Source organism: Biomphalaria glabrata, chromosome 4, assembly GCF_947242115.1.
Source record: "Biomphalaria glabrata chromosome 4, xgBioGlab47.1, whole genome shotgun sequence".
Lineage (NCBI taxonomy): Eukaryota > Metazoa > Mollusca > Gastropoda > Planorbidae > Biomphalaria > Biomphalaria glabrata.
In genome coordinates, this window is record NC_074714.1 from 27,867,094 (window position 1) to 27,886,331 (window position 19,238).

Here is a 19,238-nt window from a genome sequence, read left to right on the forward strand (position 1 = left end):
TAATCAAATATATGTAGGACTACAAGCAAATGTTTTAATTTTTTTTTTTAAATGGATTTAAGCCTATTAGCTATTCTGGTTTGATAGCTTCATTCACACTATTTTTACATTGACACATTCGCTTTACTTATTACATTATTATTTCGTTTAATTGTTTACAAACACTCTCAGTGACTATATCGACAGTAATGCGCAAATAAAGACCCGCGGGTCGCGGGTAACATATGTCTAGTATATATATATATATATATATGCGGACCCCATTCCCAAAAGTTTTGTAATGCGGCGCTTGATAGGAAAAGGCTGCCCACCCGTGCCTTAGGTAGAATATCATTCACAGACAGGAGTATCCATGCTTTAAGTATCTTTTTAGTTTGTTCAATCTAAACGGGATGGACAGACAGACCACACAGAACTAATAGCGGCCGATAAAAATACGTTATTAAACATTTGTATTCGACAGCCGTTCTGGGTCGGACACCTATCCCGCTTGGGAGACGACCACATGTTGCAGGCGATTTGGGGGGGGGGGCGAGCTTTAAAGAGAACGACGTAACAGTGGTGCCTCCCATAAGTACTATAATGATAACTCAGATACTACTTCGCCCCCCACTGGCAAAGAGGAAAGTATCTGGCAGCAGATGGCATCTGAAAGAGACAGAGAGCTCTTGCGAATGCCGCGGGACATACATTAGAGGCCCAAAGATAAGCCCTTGTAGAAGAAATGGTCAGAAGAGAAAATAACATTTGGACCTCCGACGACAACGACATTGTCTGCATCTGGGGAAAATATGCAGGTCGCATGCGTGGCCATGTGAAACACTGCATTCATCCTTAAGCTTTGGAATTGAATACATTGCCAATCACTCATTCATTTATGCTTGATATGCGGTGTTTTGGGGAAATACCCACAATAAAATACAAAGATTTGATAGAAAGTTTGAGTTTTGAGTTTAGGCACATCGGCACAATTTGGGCCATCTCGTGCCCGTATTCCTTTAAGGATCACTCTCCCTTTACATAACAAGGGCTAAATTCTATACAGTTAAATCATTAAAACAAGGTCTATTTACAGTTAAAATAGTAAAGGTAGTAAAAATTTAATAATTTGGTAAAAATCTTATGTAAATATTATATGTTCACAGTTCAAAAATCAGATCTTCGTAGACAACCCCACCTCCCGGACAAAGCGAAGTACCTTCCCGGGGTCGACATTCAAGGTGTGTGTTCTAAAAAATTTCTCCCTGACATCCTGGTATTTGTCAAAACCGTTTCTTATATAAAAGCAAGGAGGTAGAAGGAATCTGTTTGGCAGTTGCTGACATCTCTTGATACATTCACTAATTAATCAATCAGTCAGTCAGTGGTATTTACGCTTATCTATATTATAAAGTAGAATGTGAGGTGTATGTATGTATGTATGTATGTTACTTATAGACATCAAAACCGCTTGACCAATCTTGAAAAAACTAGGCAGGAATGTTCCTTGGGTACCAACTTAGACCGTAGTGTATGTATTGTAGCCCTAAAACAAACTTAAGACCCTCAAAAAAAAAAAAAAAGTGTTCCGACTCTTTTACAGCTATAGTATTTTATGGATCTAGGCCATGGTTAACAATGTTGACATGAGAAAAGATCGAAAGGATTTAGACCTAGATCTAATTTTAAGAAACACACTTTGCGCAGATAGTTTTTTACTTTGACACATGAAAAATACAAAAGAAGATCCATTGATTTCATTATATAATAAATTTAAGCTTCAATTTTGTGTTTCAAAAGCATTTTTTACATAAATTAGTTCCTGATATCTGTGACTACAGATTTCCTGGCGAACATTCTTTCATTAGACAATACCAATTGGCTACATATTATGATTAACACATCTCTCTACAGAGTCTATTCCTAGGTCTAGGTCTAAAACTCTTATTGAACTCTAAGATGATAAAACTTCTTTTCGCAAAGATAGTTTTGTGCTTTAACACATAAACATACTAATTATTGTCCATTCATTTGATATTTTAATATATTTAACATTCAAATTTGTTTTTCTAAAGCATTTTTATTACATTCGTTCGCTGTTCGCTAAAGTTGCGTAGCCGTGTTGAGATAAGCCTATATTCATTCATGAAAAAAGGTCGCGCATGCGCAACACAGAATGAACTCTTTAATAGCCAATTTTTAACTCTAGATTAGTGTAGATTTAGATCTATGTCTACCTCAAGATCTACTTTATACTTTAACACATGAACATACAATATTAAGTCTATTCATCTCAAATTTTAATCAAATATATGTAGGCCTAAAAGCAAATGTTTTAATTTGAAAAAATGGATTTAAGCCTATTAGCTATTTTGATTTAATAGCTTCATTCACACTATTTTTACATTGACACATTCGCTTTATATTTACATTATTATTTCGTTTAATTGTATACAAAACACTCTCAGTGACTATATCGACAATAATGCGCAAATAAAGACCCGTGGGTCGCGGGTAACATATGTCTAGTAATTAATATAATATAGGTTTTGTATTGTCGGAAAGTCAAAATTAGCAAAGATGTTCTTTTGTAATGTAAGGCTATTAAAATTGTATAAGAAGCCGCTTTCTTTGCCATGTTTTCAAGATGTTCTTCCTACGAAAACCTGTTATTTACAATGACTTTCAGATATATGTATGTATATTATTTATCTGAGTTCATGTATAAAATTGTTTTTTCCTTTGGAAGTTAATGTATGCACTAAAAAAATTAGTATTAATGTAAAAAACTGATTACATTTCAATCTTAAATGAATCCTAATGATTATGTCAATAATTATTGTACCTTTTCCTCTTTCCATATCTCCACCAACAGCGGTCCATTGAAGTATAGCAACGGAGGTCTCAAGATTGAAGGAAATAACACGAAGATCAGTTATTCTAGATGGTGGCATTTTATCGTTCACCGCTTCTAAAGGCGGAAAGCCTCGTAATCTAAATTCACCAGCGGAGGTAACTCTCTGAAAGTTTTCTACAGCCTCTGTTTCTGTACTTAAATACTGACCTGTTAAAAGAATAATCTTAAAATAAAAATTGTATTATGTTAAAAAAATAAAAAGAAATATAAAGCGTTTTTTCTTGATATAAAGTGCATTGCATATGCATTTGTAACTCACTTTTTTAGAGGCCCCCGAAAGGGGAAAAGACGCTATTAGTTTTGTGGGAAATGTCTGTCCGTCTAAGACTAAGACTAAATCTAAGACTGCTTTATTGATCCTTACGGAAATTTGTTGTGATTACAAGGACTTGTTTCTCATATAAAGACAACACAACAGAAAAATACACATAAATACAACAGACAACATAAAGAGTTCATTCAGCGACTACACACAGGTATCTTGGTGCATTTTATGTTCCCTGATCAATGAGTGGCGGTGATAGAGTCTGACAGAGTGAGGTACGAACGAGTTTTTGTACCGCTCCGTTCTTGTTTTGATTGACAGCAGTCGCCCACTTCGCGACGACCTGGCGTAGTTCTGATGGAGCGGGTGGCCGTTGTCTTCCAAGATTTTTTCGAATTTTCTTAGGCACGTTTGTTCAAAAAGTTCCTTTAAATGTGGTAATGTTGTGAGTGTATTTTTTGACGCTTTTTTAACAGTTTAGATAAGGCGTTGCCTTGCCAACAAGTTATTCCGTATGTTAGCAGATTATGTACAGTCGCGCCGTAAAATGTCTCAAGGATCTTCTTGTTTAATTTGAAACTGTTGAGTTTGTATAGAAAAAAGAGTCGCTGGGCTGTTTTCTTTGTCAGAGTTCCAAGGTGGTCTTCCCATGAAAGCTTGTTGTTGATGATCCCGCCTAGATATTTATATGCTTTTACTTGTTCTATAGATGTAGTGTTTATTTGCAGTTCACGTATAGTTTGTTTTTTCTTTCTAAAATCTATTATAAGTTCTTTAGTTTTTGTTACATTCAGTTCTAGAAAGTTGTCGGTTCACCAGTTTGTAAACTCTTCTATCGAGCTTCGATACTGAGTTTCGTCTCCTGAAATAAGACCGACTATGGCAGTATCATCAGCGAATTTAATGAGTTTAACTGAGTCATAGATGCTTCTTATGTCATTAGTGTAAAGAGTGTATAGTACAGGAGAAAGTACACAACCTTGTGGAGCACCCGTACATAGTACTCGAGTTGACGATTTGATGTTGTTGACTTTAACATACTGGGGCCGTTGGGTTAAAAAGTTTAGAACCCATGCTTGTAAGTAAGGGCTTACATTTAAGTTACTCAGTTAGTTTATCATTAGATGTGGCTGTATGGTATTGAAAGCCGAGGAGAAATCTACGAAGATGACTCGTGCATATGTTTTGGGTATATCGAGATGCTTATAAAGCTGGTCCAAAAGCAATAGAATGGCATCCTCAGTTCCTCTAGCTGCTTTGTACGCAAATTGGTGAGGGTCTAGGCTGTTATTGACTTTTGCTACAAGTTGTTTAAGCATATATTTTTCAAAACATTTCATAACAATAGGTGTTAGTGCTACTGGGCGGAAATCATTTAAGCAATCTATTTTTGGTTTCTTAGGCACTGGTATGATTTCTGAAGTTTTCCAGATGTGTGGAATTACGCACGTTTGCAATGACTGGTTAAAGTTATGACAGAAGATAGAAGAAATTATCTCGTAAACTAGAAAAGATAGTGAAAATCCGACTTCACAATATTTTAGACCATTCATAGTTCTGATGCAACGGCTACTTTTGTTTTTTCTGAAAGCGAAAAATCTAATTTTTAAAATCACTTATGCAAGCAGTTTTTTAAAGAGAAAAAGCTAATTAGTATGCATTATAAGTTAGACCTAATTTAAAACGAATAGTAATCTTATAAACTTCATTTTCTTATATATTTATAATATAGCCACCCTCCATAAAAAAAAATAAAAATTTATAAGGATTCGAATAAGAGATTTTTAAGCTTAGTGCTGAGTTGTTTTTCAGTGGGGTGCAAACAAAGTGGAATTACAATTCTGATGTTTAGAGGCTAAACTACAATACGCGTTTTAGGGGTTAAGTAGCTAACACTTGAGGATTTATTCTGTGGATTACTTGTGTTTCTGTGGTTTTTCTTTGCGATTCTGTGGATTTTGTGTGTTACTGTTTAGAGTGGACGGCGCGAGGATTGTGTAGTAAAGTACTGTGTAGTTTGTAGTGTAGTTATCGTTTCTTTTCTGTCTCTGTACTTGTGATAAACACCGGACGAAGTGAGTTCTCTCTATCGCTTCGAGAACCCCTTTGTCTGGTTCCTGGTCCCAACATCCGCCCGAGTGAGAACCCGTATACTAGGGAAATCATTCGGGAATGATAAGGACTTCAAGGTAGATGTCTGTACCTTAGAAGACGAAAAAATCAGGGTTACCCTTCACTGGGTAGCACCAACCATAAACAAATCAAAGATAGGAGAAATCTTTGGAGCCTTTGCAGAAGAAGGCTCCAAGATAGAGCCAATAAAGCTAGGCAACTCAGATAAGTGGGCGGCTTGGATAAAAATCCGCAAACAGACTGAACTCCTCCATTATATTCAGTTACGATACGAGGATGATCCGAGGACCTACAGGGTCCTCGTGACCATCCCGGGACGTAGACAACAGTGCTGGCATTGCGGACAGGATCAGCACTGGTCAAACCAGTGTCCACAATGGTTGAAAGCAGTAAAGGAGGGGGAAAAATAGAAGCTATAGGAGCTACTCCAAGTGGTCTCCCCCCTCCCCACCTAACAGCCCTGAAAACAAATCTAAGCAAAGTAAAAAAATTAAATCATCTGGAGAGGCAAGTTCAGCACCCACCACCCCAACCAAAATAACAAGAAAGAGGTCCCTCTCTCTCTCTTCCTCATCAGAGGATCTAAACGAGGATCCCCGGGTAGAGGAGGAGAAAAGAGAGGAAGAACAGTTCAAGCTCGAGCTGAACTTTCCAGACTCCCCGTCAGTGCTAGTCATAGATGAGGGCGAGGACTCTAACACACATTCAAACACATAAACAACAAAGCAAATCTTAAAGATAAAACGCATACACACACAATAGAATAACAAACACGCAAACCAATCTCACACACTCATGGCAGACATCAAAATTTTGACACTCAACATCAGAGGGCTTAACAATAAACACACATACATAGCACACCTCACAAGGAAATACAAGCCAGATTTTATCTTTCTGCAAGAGACCAACACACAGTTAGAGTACAAGGCCAAAAAAGCAGTCTCTCTTATGGGCCTCCGGGAGGGTTATTTTAGTTTAGGTAGAAAGCCAAGAGGGACAGCCATTTTACAAACATCCAATAGGTTTTCAATCACACACTCATATCAAGACAATAGCGGGAGGATAGTAATAATTAGGACAAGCTCACAAAAACACACATACACGTTAGTCAACATTTATGCACCCGCTAAAAAAAAAGAGAAACACGAGTTCTTTTGGAAAGCTAAGTGACATTCTACACACTCAGTACGTAGGAGAAAATTTGATAGGGGGTGATTTAAATTACATTGATTCCCAATTAGACAAGCAAAACACGAACACAGAGGGTCCTGCTCCTCATGTAAAAATTAAAACGCATGACTATTTGGGGGGAGTCATCAAGGCTTTCCGGTTAGTAGATGCCTATAGAGAAGTAGAGGTCACGGGCCGGGTCACCACGTTCAGGGACAAGGCACAACAAATAGAAACACGGATAGATAGAGTGTATGTGCCAAGGGCGTGCGAAACAAAAAGTGTAACACATCTCGTAGAGACGTTACAATATACAGACCACAAAGGAGTCTTAGTGGAACTGCTGAACCCAAAACTAAAAAAGAAAAAAACAAAAAACACCGATCTGGAAACTTAACAACGACCTCCTAAATGACCCGCTCTACTTAAAAATAATCGCAAACCTCCTGAAAAATATAATACATGACTCAAACACACCCCATTTCAAAGTCACACAAATATGGACGCTAATTAAAAGCTCCATTAAGCAGCAAAGCCAAATACTGGCCACACTAGTCAACTCAAAAAGGAAAAAAAGAAGAGGAAAGACTTAAAAATTTACTAACACACGAAGAAGACGAAGCAGCCAAAATACATATACTAACACAATTAGAAGAACTATTTAACTATCAATACAAAGGAGCGGAATTGAGGTGCAAAAGTAAAAAAATAACCGAAGGGCCTAACAAACTTTTTTTATCTGCAGAACAAAACATTCAAATTGACAGAACTATTGACAACATTGTTGATAGTAAAGGAAAAACTATACACGATCTGGACAAAATAACAGACACATTTACGAAACACTTTACTAATTTGTATGACAAGGAACAGACGGACGACAACATACAAACGTATTTTTACAGAACTGCAAAGAAATACCAATGACAGAACAGATAGAGACAGACGATCCCTTTACGCTAGACGAACTGAGGGCTGCTTTAGATACAACACAAAACAACAAATCCCCTGGCCCAGACGGTCTGACGTTTGAATTTTACAAAGCCTTTTTTTCCCCAAATAGGACCCCTACTATTAAATCTATACAGCGACATGTTAGTGACAGAACAGTTACCTAGAGATTTCAACTAAGCATACATCACACTTCTACCAAAAAAACAAGAAAACAACACCTCACCTAGCGACTTTCGACCGATCTCACTTCTAAACACCGACTACAAACTCCTGACGAAAATGATTTTTTTAAGACTAAAACCCCTCATACCACACTTAATAGGACAGGACCAATACTGTAGCAACCCAGACAAAAACATCGACGAACTAAACCATTTTTTAAGAGACATTATATATTTCTGTAAAGACAAAGACTTGAAAGCAGCCCTCTTTTCTATTGACCAGGAAAAAGCCTTTGACAGAATAGACCATGATTACCTTTTCAAAATACTAGACAAGACGAAGATAGATGGAAGAATGAAGAAATACATAAAGCTAGTTTACACTGATGCCACAAGCAAACTCATAATAAACCAAACCCTTAGTGGCAGTATCCCTATTAGAAGATCTGTTAGACAAGGGTGTCCCCTTTCTCCCTTTTTATACACCCTTTGTCTAGAACCCCTTTTAGAAACCATCAGGCTAGATAGTGGAATCACTGGGATAAAAATCCCAGGCCCCACGCCCGTAGTTAAAGTTAAAGCATACGCTGATGACACCACCCTTTTTCCCTCCTCAGAAAAAGACATAGCCGCAATCATAGATAAGTTTATTCAATTTGGGAGGACAAGCGGTTCAAAAATCAACATAAATATATCTTGTATTATGGGATTGGGCAGGTGGACAATCCCCTCAAACATCCCCTTTAACCTTAAAATAGAGAAGGAAATTAAAATATGCGGCATCACGTGGACAAGCAACCCAACATATTACCACACACAGCAGTGGGAAAATACACTTAAAAGATTTCATTATGCTGCAACTACTATATTTGGTAGAGCAATACTAGTAAACAACCTGGTCATCCCGAAGATAGTTTATTTAGCAAACATCACAGAACCTCACCAACTTTTATAACAAGCATAAACACAATCATTAGGAATTTTATATTTAAAAGCACTATCAGGAACATTAAACACACAAAACAAAGAGGATGGGGGTATAAACTTACAGGACATCAGAACCAAAATACTAGCACTTAAATTAAAATACATAGGACAAGTAGCCAAGAACCCAAACAATTTTCCATTGATAATATACTACTACGGCTTAAGGTTAAATAAAATAATTCCAATAAAAAATGACACCCCACACCACTTTGGTACAAACACAAATCCATTTTACAGATCCATATCAAGAATACTTCCAGGCAATGAACATCTAATACACAGTAAATTAAAAGACACATATACAACACTTAAGAAACAGTTACAAGAAAGATTATTTAATAGGATCAAATGGAGTAGAGAGTTAGGTGTAATAGATTTCAGAGACACTTTTATAAATCTACACAGCAAACACATTACACCCAAAGCCAGAGAAAGAACATACAGACTAATCTTCGGGATGACCCCTGTAGGAAGTAAGAAAAGAAATGTACACACATGTGTTTTATGTCACATAGATAATGGTAACAATGAAAGCCATATGTTTTTAAAATGTAAAATATTTGATAATGTTAGATGCACTATGAAAGTCCTACTAGAGGCAAACTGTAACACCAATGTTAATCTTAACCTAGCTATTGTTTTAAATAAATTGCCTAAAATCAAAAGTAAGATGATTCATAAATTTAATCTAATAATAGTGAGTGAATACAGAAGTCTTGTGTGGCACAGTAGAATTAAAGTTGTTAATAACAATCTATCTTTAAATCCTTATAATCTAGAGATAATATTTAGAAAAATAATTGAATATAGAATTGATAACTATACTGGTTAGATAGAAATTGTAATTATTGTATAATTTATTGTCCTTGACTAAATTGTCAGACCTCAGAGATAAAAATCTAAATACTGTAATCAATCTGTAAAGTTACTCTATTGGTATTATGTAAATTAGTTTAAGTGGTTATGCGAGTGTGTGAGAGTGTGTATGTACCTGGGTTAAAGAGAGTTTGGGCTGAGAGATGCAGGACAGGAATCAAATTGAACTTTATTTATCTATGGAAAACTCTGTCTTTTAAAGGGAAGTCAACACTTTTGAAGAATTATTTCTCCCTCGCGGTTACGTCCTCTTTGATCACATGAGCGGAGAGCATGTCACAAGTCAACATCAAGTGTGTCTGTACAACACTCACAGAACACGGCAAGCCCGTGGAAACGTAACAAGAACACTATGACAATGTCTATATCTTAGCGGCAGCTTCGTCATAGACATACTGGGAAACAAAGGAACAAGAAAACAAGACGTAACTGAATGGAGCCTGCGAAGAGACTAGAAACAAAACTAACCAAAACCAATAATCCTAAAGAATAAAGACAAGGGCAGACAATTGAAAGTCAAGAATCTTTTATGAATAATGTAATAATTTAAGACAAATTAACTATTTTTTATTTATTTATTAATTTTTAAATTTTTTTTAAAGTTTTTTTTTTAAACCCCTCGTAATGAGAGAAAAAGAATCTTTAATCGACATCCCTATCCTGAAATAATTTACACATGACCCTAACAGAACCCTGAACAATTGTGATACAGCAGTACCTTTGCTTGGTTAACTATCCTGGAGTAGCTCCAACAGACTCAATGACCTCCTTGATGATGCTAGAGTAGCCCTCTTACATCTCAAGGAGACCTTTAAAAAATTGTCGTGAGAGGGATTAACCTGTTCCCTGTCTTTTTTAAATACATAAGGCATACAGGGCAGCTGTATTAAACTGTATTGGCTAGCCTTGCCTAATTACTTGCTACTACCTGGGAACATAGCATTGCTTCAAAGTCAATTTCCTAAAAGATTGTTAATGTTGCTTTGCAGCTTTGTTAATGAACTCATTTATGTTGAAGATTGTTACTGTTAAAACAATAATACTGAGTTTACTTATCAAGGAAGTCTTTTTTCTCTGTATTACTTCATAAAAAAGATGTTGTTCTGTTGTGTAAAATTAAATATTATTATATGTCTAAAATACTATTTGACGAGACAGAATGGAAGCTTAGGATGAAATCAGTCACTTTTTTCTCTTCGTACTACCACCAAGTTCAATACATTATTTCCCCTTTAGCCATAAAATGACAATGACAAATGCAAAGTGCTTAAAGGGAAACATAAACTAATTGGATACAATTACACTACAGAGTTCTTTTTGCTACGTTTAATTTTTTTTTTGAAAATGTCTACAAGATAAGATGACTTAAATTCAGTTTGACTACAATTGACAACCTTAGCGTTGTCAAATTAGTAGATATTAAATGAATTGTAATTTCTTAACCGAAAATGTCTACAAATTAGTGGATATTAAATGAATTGTAATTTCTTGACCACTCATGTTTTATTTTTGAAAATGACTACAAATTAGTAGATATTATAAGAATTGTCATTTCTTGACCACTCATGTTTTATTTTTTTGAAAATGACTTCAAATTAGTAGATATTAAATGAATTGTAATTTCTTCACCAAAAAAAAAAAAAAAGAGATTGAGCCTATTCAAAACAATTACATCAATTGTAAGACTTCAGTTAGGCCAGGAGAGGCACGGTAGCTGAGAGGTAAAGCGCTTGGCTTCAGAACCGGGTCCCAGGTTCAAATCGTGGTGAAGACTGGGATTTTCAACATTGGAATCCTTGGGCGCCTCTGAGTCCACCCAGCTCTAATGGGTACCTGACATTAGTTGGGGAAAAGTAAAGGCGTTTAGTCGTTGTGCTGGCTACATGACACATTCGTTAACCGTAGGCCACAAAAACAGATGAACTTTACATCATCTGCCCTACAGACCACAAGGTCTGAAAGGGGAACTAGTTAGGCCAGGTTCACATCTAGCTTTGCATTCACTTGCACCTATCCTTTGATCTGCTGTACTGTTGGGGCACCACACAAGATCTGTCAACCTTCTTTCTCCATTCTTATCTCTCATTTGTCTTTGATATAATTTCATTCGGATGTTATTTCTGAAAATATGGAAGTCTGCCTGGGTAGACTACTTCGGAGGCCGATTTTGAGTTTGTGTTTCCACACAAACTGTCTTTGTAACCTTGTTTTTTCAGCAACTGTAAAACGCACACATTTCTTCTTAATGTGAAGTATCTAATAGTCACTTGTTAAACAATGAAAGTAGAGCGGTTAAGAGCCATTACAATATCATAAGAATATAAAGTGATACGGTATGACTAAACATTGGTGCGGTGCGACTCAAGATTGGTGCGATGTAACAAAAGATTGGTGCGGTGTGACGAAAGATTGGTGCGATGTGACTCGAGACTAGTGCGGTGTGACGAAAGATTGGTGCGGTGTGACGAAAGATCGGTGCGATGTGACTCGAGACTAGTGCGGTGTGACGAAAGATTGGTGCGGTCTGACGAAAGATTGGTGCGATGTGACAAAAGATCGGTGCGGTGTGACGAAAGATTGGTGCGATGTGACTCGAGACTAGTGCGGTGTGACGAAAGATCGGTGCGGTGTGACGAATGATCGGTGCGGGTGGTGGGCAGGGGTCTTCAAAAAAAAAATAGCTTCGCCCATGATCCACACTACAAACAACAATATCTTTATGATCTCCCTCCCTTCCTTTTGAATGGCTCCATCTGGGGATATGTCTCCGCGCTTCTCAGTTTTCGATGGTCTTCAATTCGAAAGAAGAAGGATATATATATATATTCTTAGTATTTTGTCATTCTGAGTACTTTGTGATCTTTATTATGTTTCAAGTATCAAAAAGCAGCTGTTTATTTTTCTTTTTCTGCAAGCACCTGCAAAGCAAGGTCATGGTTAATTGTCGACGAGTTCTTGGAACAAGCTTGCTTTTTTGGAACAGAAGTGGCAAGTTAATTCCATAAAAGGAGCGAGATTGATTGTTTCTAAATATAGTACGAGGTAGATGATACAAGATTTTGAAATGTCAGTTGTAGTTGAGAGCTTGAACCAAGACATCCACTCAGCGGTGTCATACAGCCAACTGGCATGTTTTACCAAGTCTTTGCCGATTACTTACAGCTATGCGATTCCTCAGTAGCCTCAGAGATATCTCTTCTGGCAGTAAAAATCAGTGGTACTGTTGCAAGAGTGAGCAACTGGATGGTTGAGAATAAGCTGAAGATGAACGAAGACAAGACAGAAATAATTAAGATTGGCACTCGGAACAACATCACAGAAGTCGAAAGCACGGACTTCCTTTTTATTACGAACTGTCAGGTTATTTTTGTTCATGTAGATCGCAATCTTGGAGTTTTCTTTGACACTATCTTTCGACTCACACGTAAGTCAGATCTGCAAGGGTCTTTAAATGCAGCTGCGCTGATTAGGTCTGATCCGACCATATTTGACGACAGAGTCAACAAAAAAGTTAGCTGTAGCATTCAAACTCTTGACTCTTGCCTTGACTAATGCATTGCCGTGATAGCAGGCTTACCTGATGACAAATCGACAAACTGCAGTGAATTCAGAACAACGCTGCATGAAAAGTCCTACAGAAAATAAGACGAGATTCTGAAACTGCTCTCTTGCACACACTCCATTGGCTTTCAGTGAAGCAATAATCAAATACAAGGTGGCCACACTTTGACATCAGTGCATCTACAATAAAGAAATGCCCATGTACCTTAGTGAACTTATCCCTACATATGTCCCTCAGAGAGCCCTGCGCTCAATGGACTCAACGCTTATAGTGATGCCAAACTTTTTTAGATTAGTTTGTTATTTTAGCTCTCGTGTTTATGTTTGTAATGTTATCACAGCGCCTTGAGCCTGCATTTTGTTTATTAACAGCGATTTATAACTACAAATATTACTAAATATAAATGATAATTTATAAACATCTGTTACTGATGTTTCAACTGAGTTGCAGGAAAAAATAGATGTTTTTGTAACATTCCAAAACTGTGGGTCAACAATGAAAGTTTTTAGCTTTTCCGTCACCATACATGGTTCAACTGGAATAAGTGCCGTATCAAACTTAATCTGTAGGCAAAGAAATAGACTGGATGTAGCCACTAGAAAAGACTGTTGTCTTCTTTAGGCTAATATAAAGCTTGACATTTCTAATATTGTCAGGCTGCAGGAGGCACAAGGTTCCCATTTACTTAATTTATTTTTTTGTGAATTCAGCCATAATAATATCTATATTTATAATATAAAGCAGAAAGTATGTCCCAAAAAGAAATCAAAACCATTTGATCAATCTTGTTAAACTTGGCATAAATGTTCCTTGGGTAATAAATGGAACAGTAACGTGTGTAAAGTAGCCCTAAAATAAGCTTAAGACCCTAAAAAAGTTGCCCAACTCTATGAAAGTATTACTATTTCATGGATCTAGATCATATAGCCATGTTTACATGAGACAAGACCGAAAAGACGTATATCTAATTTTAAGAACTACACTTTGCAAATATAGTTTTTTTATTTTGACACATGAAAATACAAAATATAGCCCATCGATCTCATTATTTAATAAAATTAAACTTTAAATTTGTGTAACAAAAGCATTTTTTACAAAAATTCGTTCCTTATTTCTTTGAATGTAGACGTCCTGACGTACTTTATATCCCATTCATCTCGTGCTTCTTTCATAAGACAAGACTGAAAGGTTACGCATGCGCAGAGCTTAAAATTTCTCGAATCCTATATCTACTACATCTAATTCGTCTAAGATGATAGATCTTACTCTTCGCAAAGATTTATACTTTAACACATGAACGCAAAGATTTATACTTTAACACATGAACATACTGAATATAGTCCATTCAATTCATATTTTGATCAAATTAACCTTTAAATGTGTATTTTTAACGCATTTTTAATACGTTTGTTTGCTATAGGAGCGAAATGTGACTTTAGCCGTGTTGACATACATTTTATAGTCTCATATGTCGCACACACCTAACATGCTCTATGTAAACACATTATGATTGGACAGGCTAGATGAGGCTCTATACGGGGGAAATGAAACATACTGTTATAAACCTGGTGGTGAGACAGATAGGGGTAGTTCTGTGTGTTTTTAGACAACGCCAATCACCCCAGGTCAGCGCTAGACGAGAGGTCAACCATGACGAGTGACAGTACACGCCAGTTCGGCAAGGTACTATCATGTAAATATTACGCACGCAAGTCACGGCGAATGTAATTAACCTGAGTGGTCAAGCGACGTTCCATCCGATTCTAGAAGGCCAGTAGGTTTCCTATATAAGACACTTCACGTTACCTCGCAATTTGACAAGTAGGCCTACGAGGCAAAGTCAGAAACAGCACGGTGTGTGAAGTCAGTCCGGAGCAAGTCTAGGTTTTTGGAAAGTCAGTGTTAATGTTTTTGCCAATTGTGATGTATTTGAAATTAAACTGTTACTAATACTTTGGAGTCCTGAGTTGTGAGATTCTTTAAGTTCGTTGTGTCTTTTTGGTTGCAGTTTGAAGAGAGCCAGGATAGTAGAAGAAACATAACAACTGGCCTTAAGAATTGGGATCGGATCTACTATGGCTCGTCTGAAACTGCTGTATGAACTTGAATTGAAAGAACTGAGGCGAGAACTCCGTGACCGAGGGCTGAAGGTAATCGGAAACAAGGAAACCTTGCAATCACGCCTCCGAGAAGACCTAACTGAAAATGGAGAAGATCCGGACACCTGCCTGTTCACGTTAGAACCCGCAATGTTTTTAAGCCTAAGAAAAAATGTGACATTTTACTTTGTTACAAAGTGCATGTTTTATTCTATAACGTAGAGATTTTGCCTCACTTGATGTTTCATACTAAAGCCATAACGAATATAATAATTGCAATATTAAATGTCTGATTTTAACATTTTGAGAAGTTACACTGCGAAGACTTTCTTCCAAACCAATAATAGTCGAATAGTTTTACCCAAAAGATGCAATATAAAACGACACGACGTAGGCTGTAGTTCTTCTACACTGTTGGAGGACTTAAGAGACTTTCTATTCTAATCGCCATGTACAATTACATTTAGAACTAACAGAACACAAAAGCAACTCTTCCGATTGATAGTCTTTATGCGATCGTTCATTTTCGTAATTACACAAATATTCCCAAAATGACTTCCTTAAGAAATTATTAAACTGAGCGAGGCTTGGTCACCTGGTACTGTTCTAGAATGTCAGTAACCTTATCACTGATTTCCGAATGTAAATGAAAAGCCACATTCTTTTTCACTTGGTTATTTAGTGTATGTTAGTTGTTACATCTGTCATATGATGTTAAATTACCTGAGCCTTGAGCTTCAAGAGCTCTGCTCGAGCTTCCAGTAGCACCAACGATAACTGAAGTCTCACCAGCTTGGCCAACTACTTTAACTTTGATATTATATCTACCATCTCCAAGTAGGTCAGAAGGCATAATACTGGCAGCATAAACGCCATCATCTTTAATTATGTCAGTACCTATAATATAAGGAACAATTTAAACAACAAGATAATGACAAATGTATTTGCATGAATTAGAGATGAAAAATCACACTAACCTAAGACTATTAAACTTGACATGAAGATCTCATAACTAAACAAAATGTGGTGAAAAACTTTAAAAAATCTGAAACAAGGCGTTGTTTTGTAAAGTAGTTAACAGAAGTTTTTTTTTGCAACCCTAGCCTATGTAATTGAACAACGAAAATAAGAGCACTCTCGTCTTCTAATTATTATATTGCAGTTTCTAGATACATAATCTAGATTTAGAAAGATCTAGATAATCAAATCTATTTAAACGTACAATCTAAAATCATAAGATAATTAAAATCAATAGGCTTAAATTATTTCGATCTAGGATTTTTGAAACATTATGTCTTTATGGCTTTATTTCATACATTTGCGTAAATATATAGTTCTCTGATTAATAATATAATAGCCCCATAGACTTATATATACTACTAGACTGGAAACCGGAAATAAATTCTTATCCGCGACTGAGACAGAAAAGATTTATTTTCCTAGACTTCATTTACAGCTTGAAAAAGAGTTATGTACATAACAATCTATGTATATAGGTCTGTGATCTGATCATTAGCGGATAAGAATGTTTCCATTTTCAGCTGGGAAGCACTAGCTCTTGATCGCTTCTCATGGTTTGAAGATGTGAGTCTCGGAGTCTTGAGATTTGAAGCAAGAAGAGTGGCCAGGGTGAAAGAGCGCCGAACCAACAAAAAGCTGGGAGAAGAAGCAGGTCTATCTGCAACTGACCAATTCTACCCATGCCACGTATCCGGCCGGCTTTTTAAAGCGAGCATTCGACTTTATAGTCATCTTCGAGTCCATAGGAAATGAGAAATGTATATATATAATCTAACTTTCGTCATTGCCACTCCCTTTTAGATATTGTGTAAAAAAAAAGAAGATACTAATAGATAATAAATGTCAAGCTTAAAATTAGATACTAATAGCATTAAAAAGATACATCTAGAGTCTTTTTCTTTTTTTTTTTAGAGAGAGAGAAAGAGAGAGAGAGAGAGAGAGAGAAATGGTACTTTGTAACATTGTCAAAAAAAACAAGATTACAAAGAGAGTTTGTGTTGCCACACAAACTCAGAGGCGGCCCCCGTGGGAGACGGATCCCTGGTCGACTGAGGATGGCATCGAGCAGGGTATGAAACCTAGACCGTAGAGATAATCAGTCCTGCGCGCTAACCGCACGACCAGGCATTACTCTTAATCTAATGACAAATTGGTTACAAACTAATAGCCTACTATTGATAATATACCTACACATTACGGAATGACAACTACCGGATATGTACAATATGTCAGAAGAGCGATTAATCTTTTGGTATTGAGCATTTTCATTTAGGTTTAAATGGAACTAGAATGAGGATGTAAATCTACCTAATTTATACTACTAATTTAGCACTCTCAATATCTATATCTACTAGATCTAGATCTAAAATATATATTTGGGATAATATAGATGTAATTTAGATAAGAATTATATAAAAAAAACAGTAGATAATCAATTAATAGACAAATTGCAATATGAAATATTAAAATAGTAGATTAGTTTTAGTATTTTATAACATTGCAACATTGACATATTGACAATCTAGACTTTAGAAATAAAAATCTACACTTTAAGCCTAGAAATTAAAATTATAGATCTTGATCTAGTCTAAATCATGGCTGTCTGGTAGTGCGGTTTTGCGCGCTGAACTGTCGTTTGAATTCATCGATGGTCCCAGGTTCAAACCCTAACCCCGTCGTCCTACGGGAGGTTTGGACTACAACTCTGAAGGAACATCCGAAACATGTAAAACAACAAACATTCCAAACTAGACCAAGAAATTCTAAATCTAGATTCTATAATGATTTTAATTAGAACTTAAAATCTAAATCTAGTTTTAAAAATCTAGCTCTAGTGTAAGAAAAAAATCTAGATCTATTGTAAAAAATCTAGCTCTAGTGTAAAAAATCTAGATTAGATCTAAATCTAGCTATTATGTCTTTTTAAAATGCGAGTAACATTACGAGGTTTAATAAACATTACTATACCGAGTTGTTTTAGCATTTCATTTAAAGAATTTATTCCATATGACGTCAAAGGAAACAAATCCACCACGTCACACGGCCTAGTTAGACTAAAAATTGTCTTCTATACAAGCATCTTGTTGAGGGTTCATAGACATTGGTGCACCGAGTGATTTCTTTTAGCATTTCATTTAAAGAATTGACTCTATATGACGTCAAAGGAAAAAAATTCCATTACGTCACACGTCCTAGTTAGACTAAAAAATGTCTTCTATACGAGCAGCTTCTCGAGGGTTCATAGACATTGGTGCACCGAGTGAGTTCTTTTAGCATTTCATTTGATGGGCTAGTTAGACTTAATATATATATATATCTTTATATTATAAAGTAGAATGTGAGGGGTAGGTATGGATGTATGTTACTTATAGACATCAAAACCGCTTGACCAATCTTGATAAAACTTGGCAGGAATGTTTCTTGGGTACCAACTTAGACCTTAGTGTATGTATTGTAGCCCTAAAACAAACGTAAGACCCTAAAAAAAAAATAATGTTGTCCGACTCTATTACAGCTATAGTATTTTATGGATCTAGGCCATGTCTACAATGTTGACATTAGAAAAGATAGAAAGGATTTAGACCTAGATCTAATTTTAAGAAATACATTTTGCGCAGATAGTTTTTTACTTTGACACATGAAAATACAAAAGAAGATCCATTGATTTCATTATATAATAAAATTAACCTTCAATTTTGTGTTTCAAAAGCATTTTTTACATTAATTAGTTCCTTATATCTGTGATTACAGATTTCCTGACGAACATTCTTTCATTAGACAATTCCGTAATGAATCGCGTACTATATATTAATTCGTTTAATTGTTTACTTTATAATCCCATCCCTAGATCTAAAACTCTAATTCAACTCTAAGATGATAAAACTTCTCTTCGAACAGATAGTTTTATACTTTAACACATAAACGTATTAATTAAAGTCCATTCATTTCATATTTTGATCAAATAAACATTCAAATTTGGTTTTCTAAAGCTACATTCGTTTGCGAAAGCTGCGCAGCCGAGTTGAGATAGGCCTAGATCTATATTCATTCATGAATCGCGTACTAAACATTATTTCGTTTAATTGTTCACTTTATAATCCCATTCATTTAA

General features: G+C 36.0%; 1 protein-coding gene across 1 annotated transcript in view; it reads right to left on the reverse strand.

The window, feature by feature from the left end:
- Positions 1-19,238, reverse strand: part of LOC106059535 (calcium-activated chloride channel regulator 3A-1-like) — a 376,089-nt gene that overhangs the window by 14,298 nt on the left and 342,553 nt on the right. Inside the window, exons 15-16 of the mRNA XM_056025932.1 lie at positions 15,830-16,003; positions 2,825-3,043 (exon numbers count right to left, since the gene is read on the reverse strand). Of these exons, the coding sequence (XP_055881907.1) occupies positions 2,825-3,043; positions 15,830-16,003 (393 nt within the window). The remainder of the gene's footprint in view (positions 1-2,824; positions 3,044-15,829; positions 16,004-19,238) is intronic.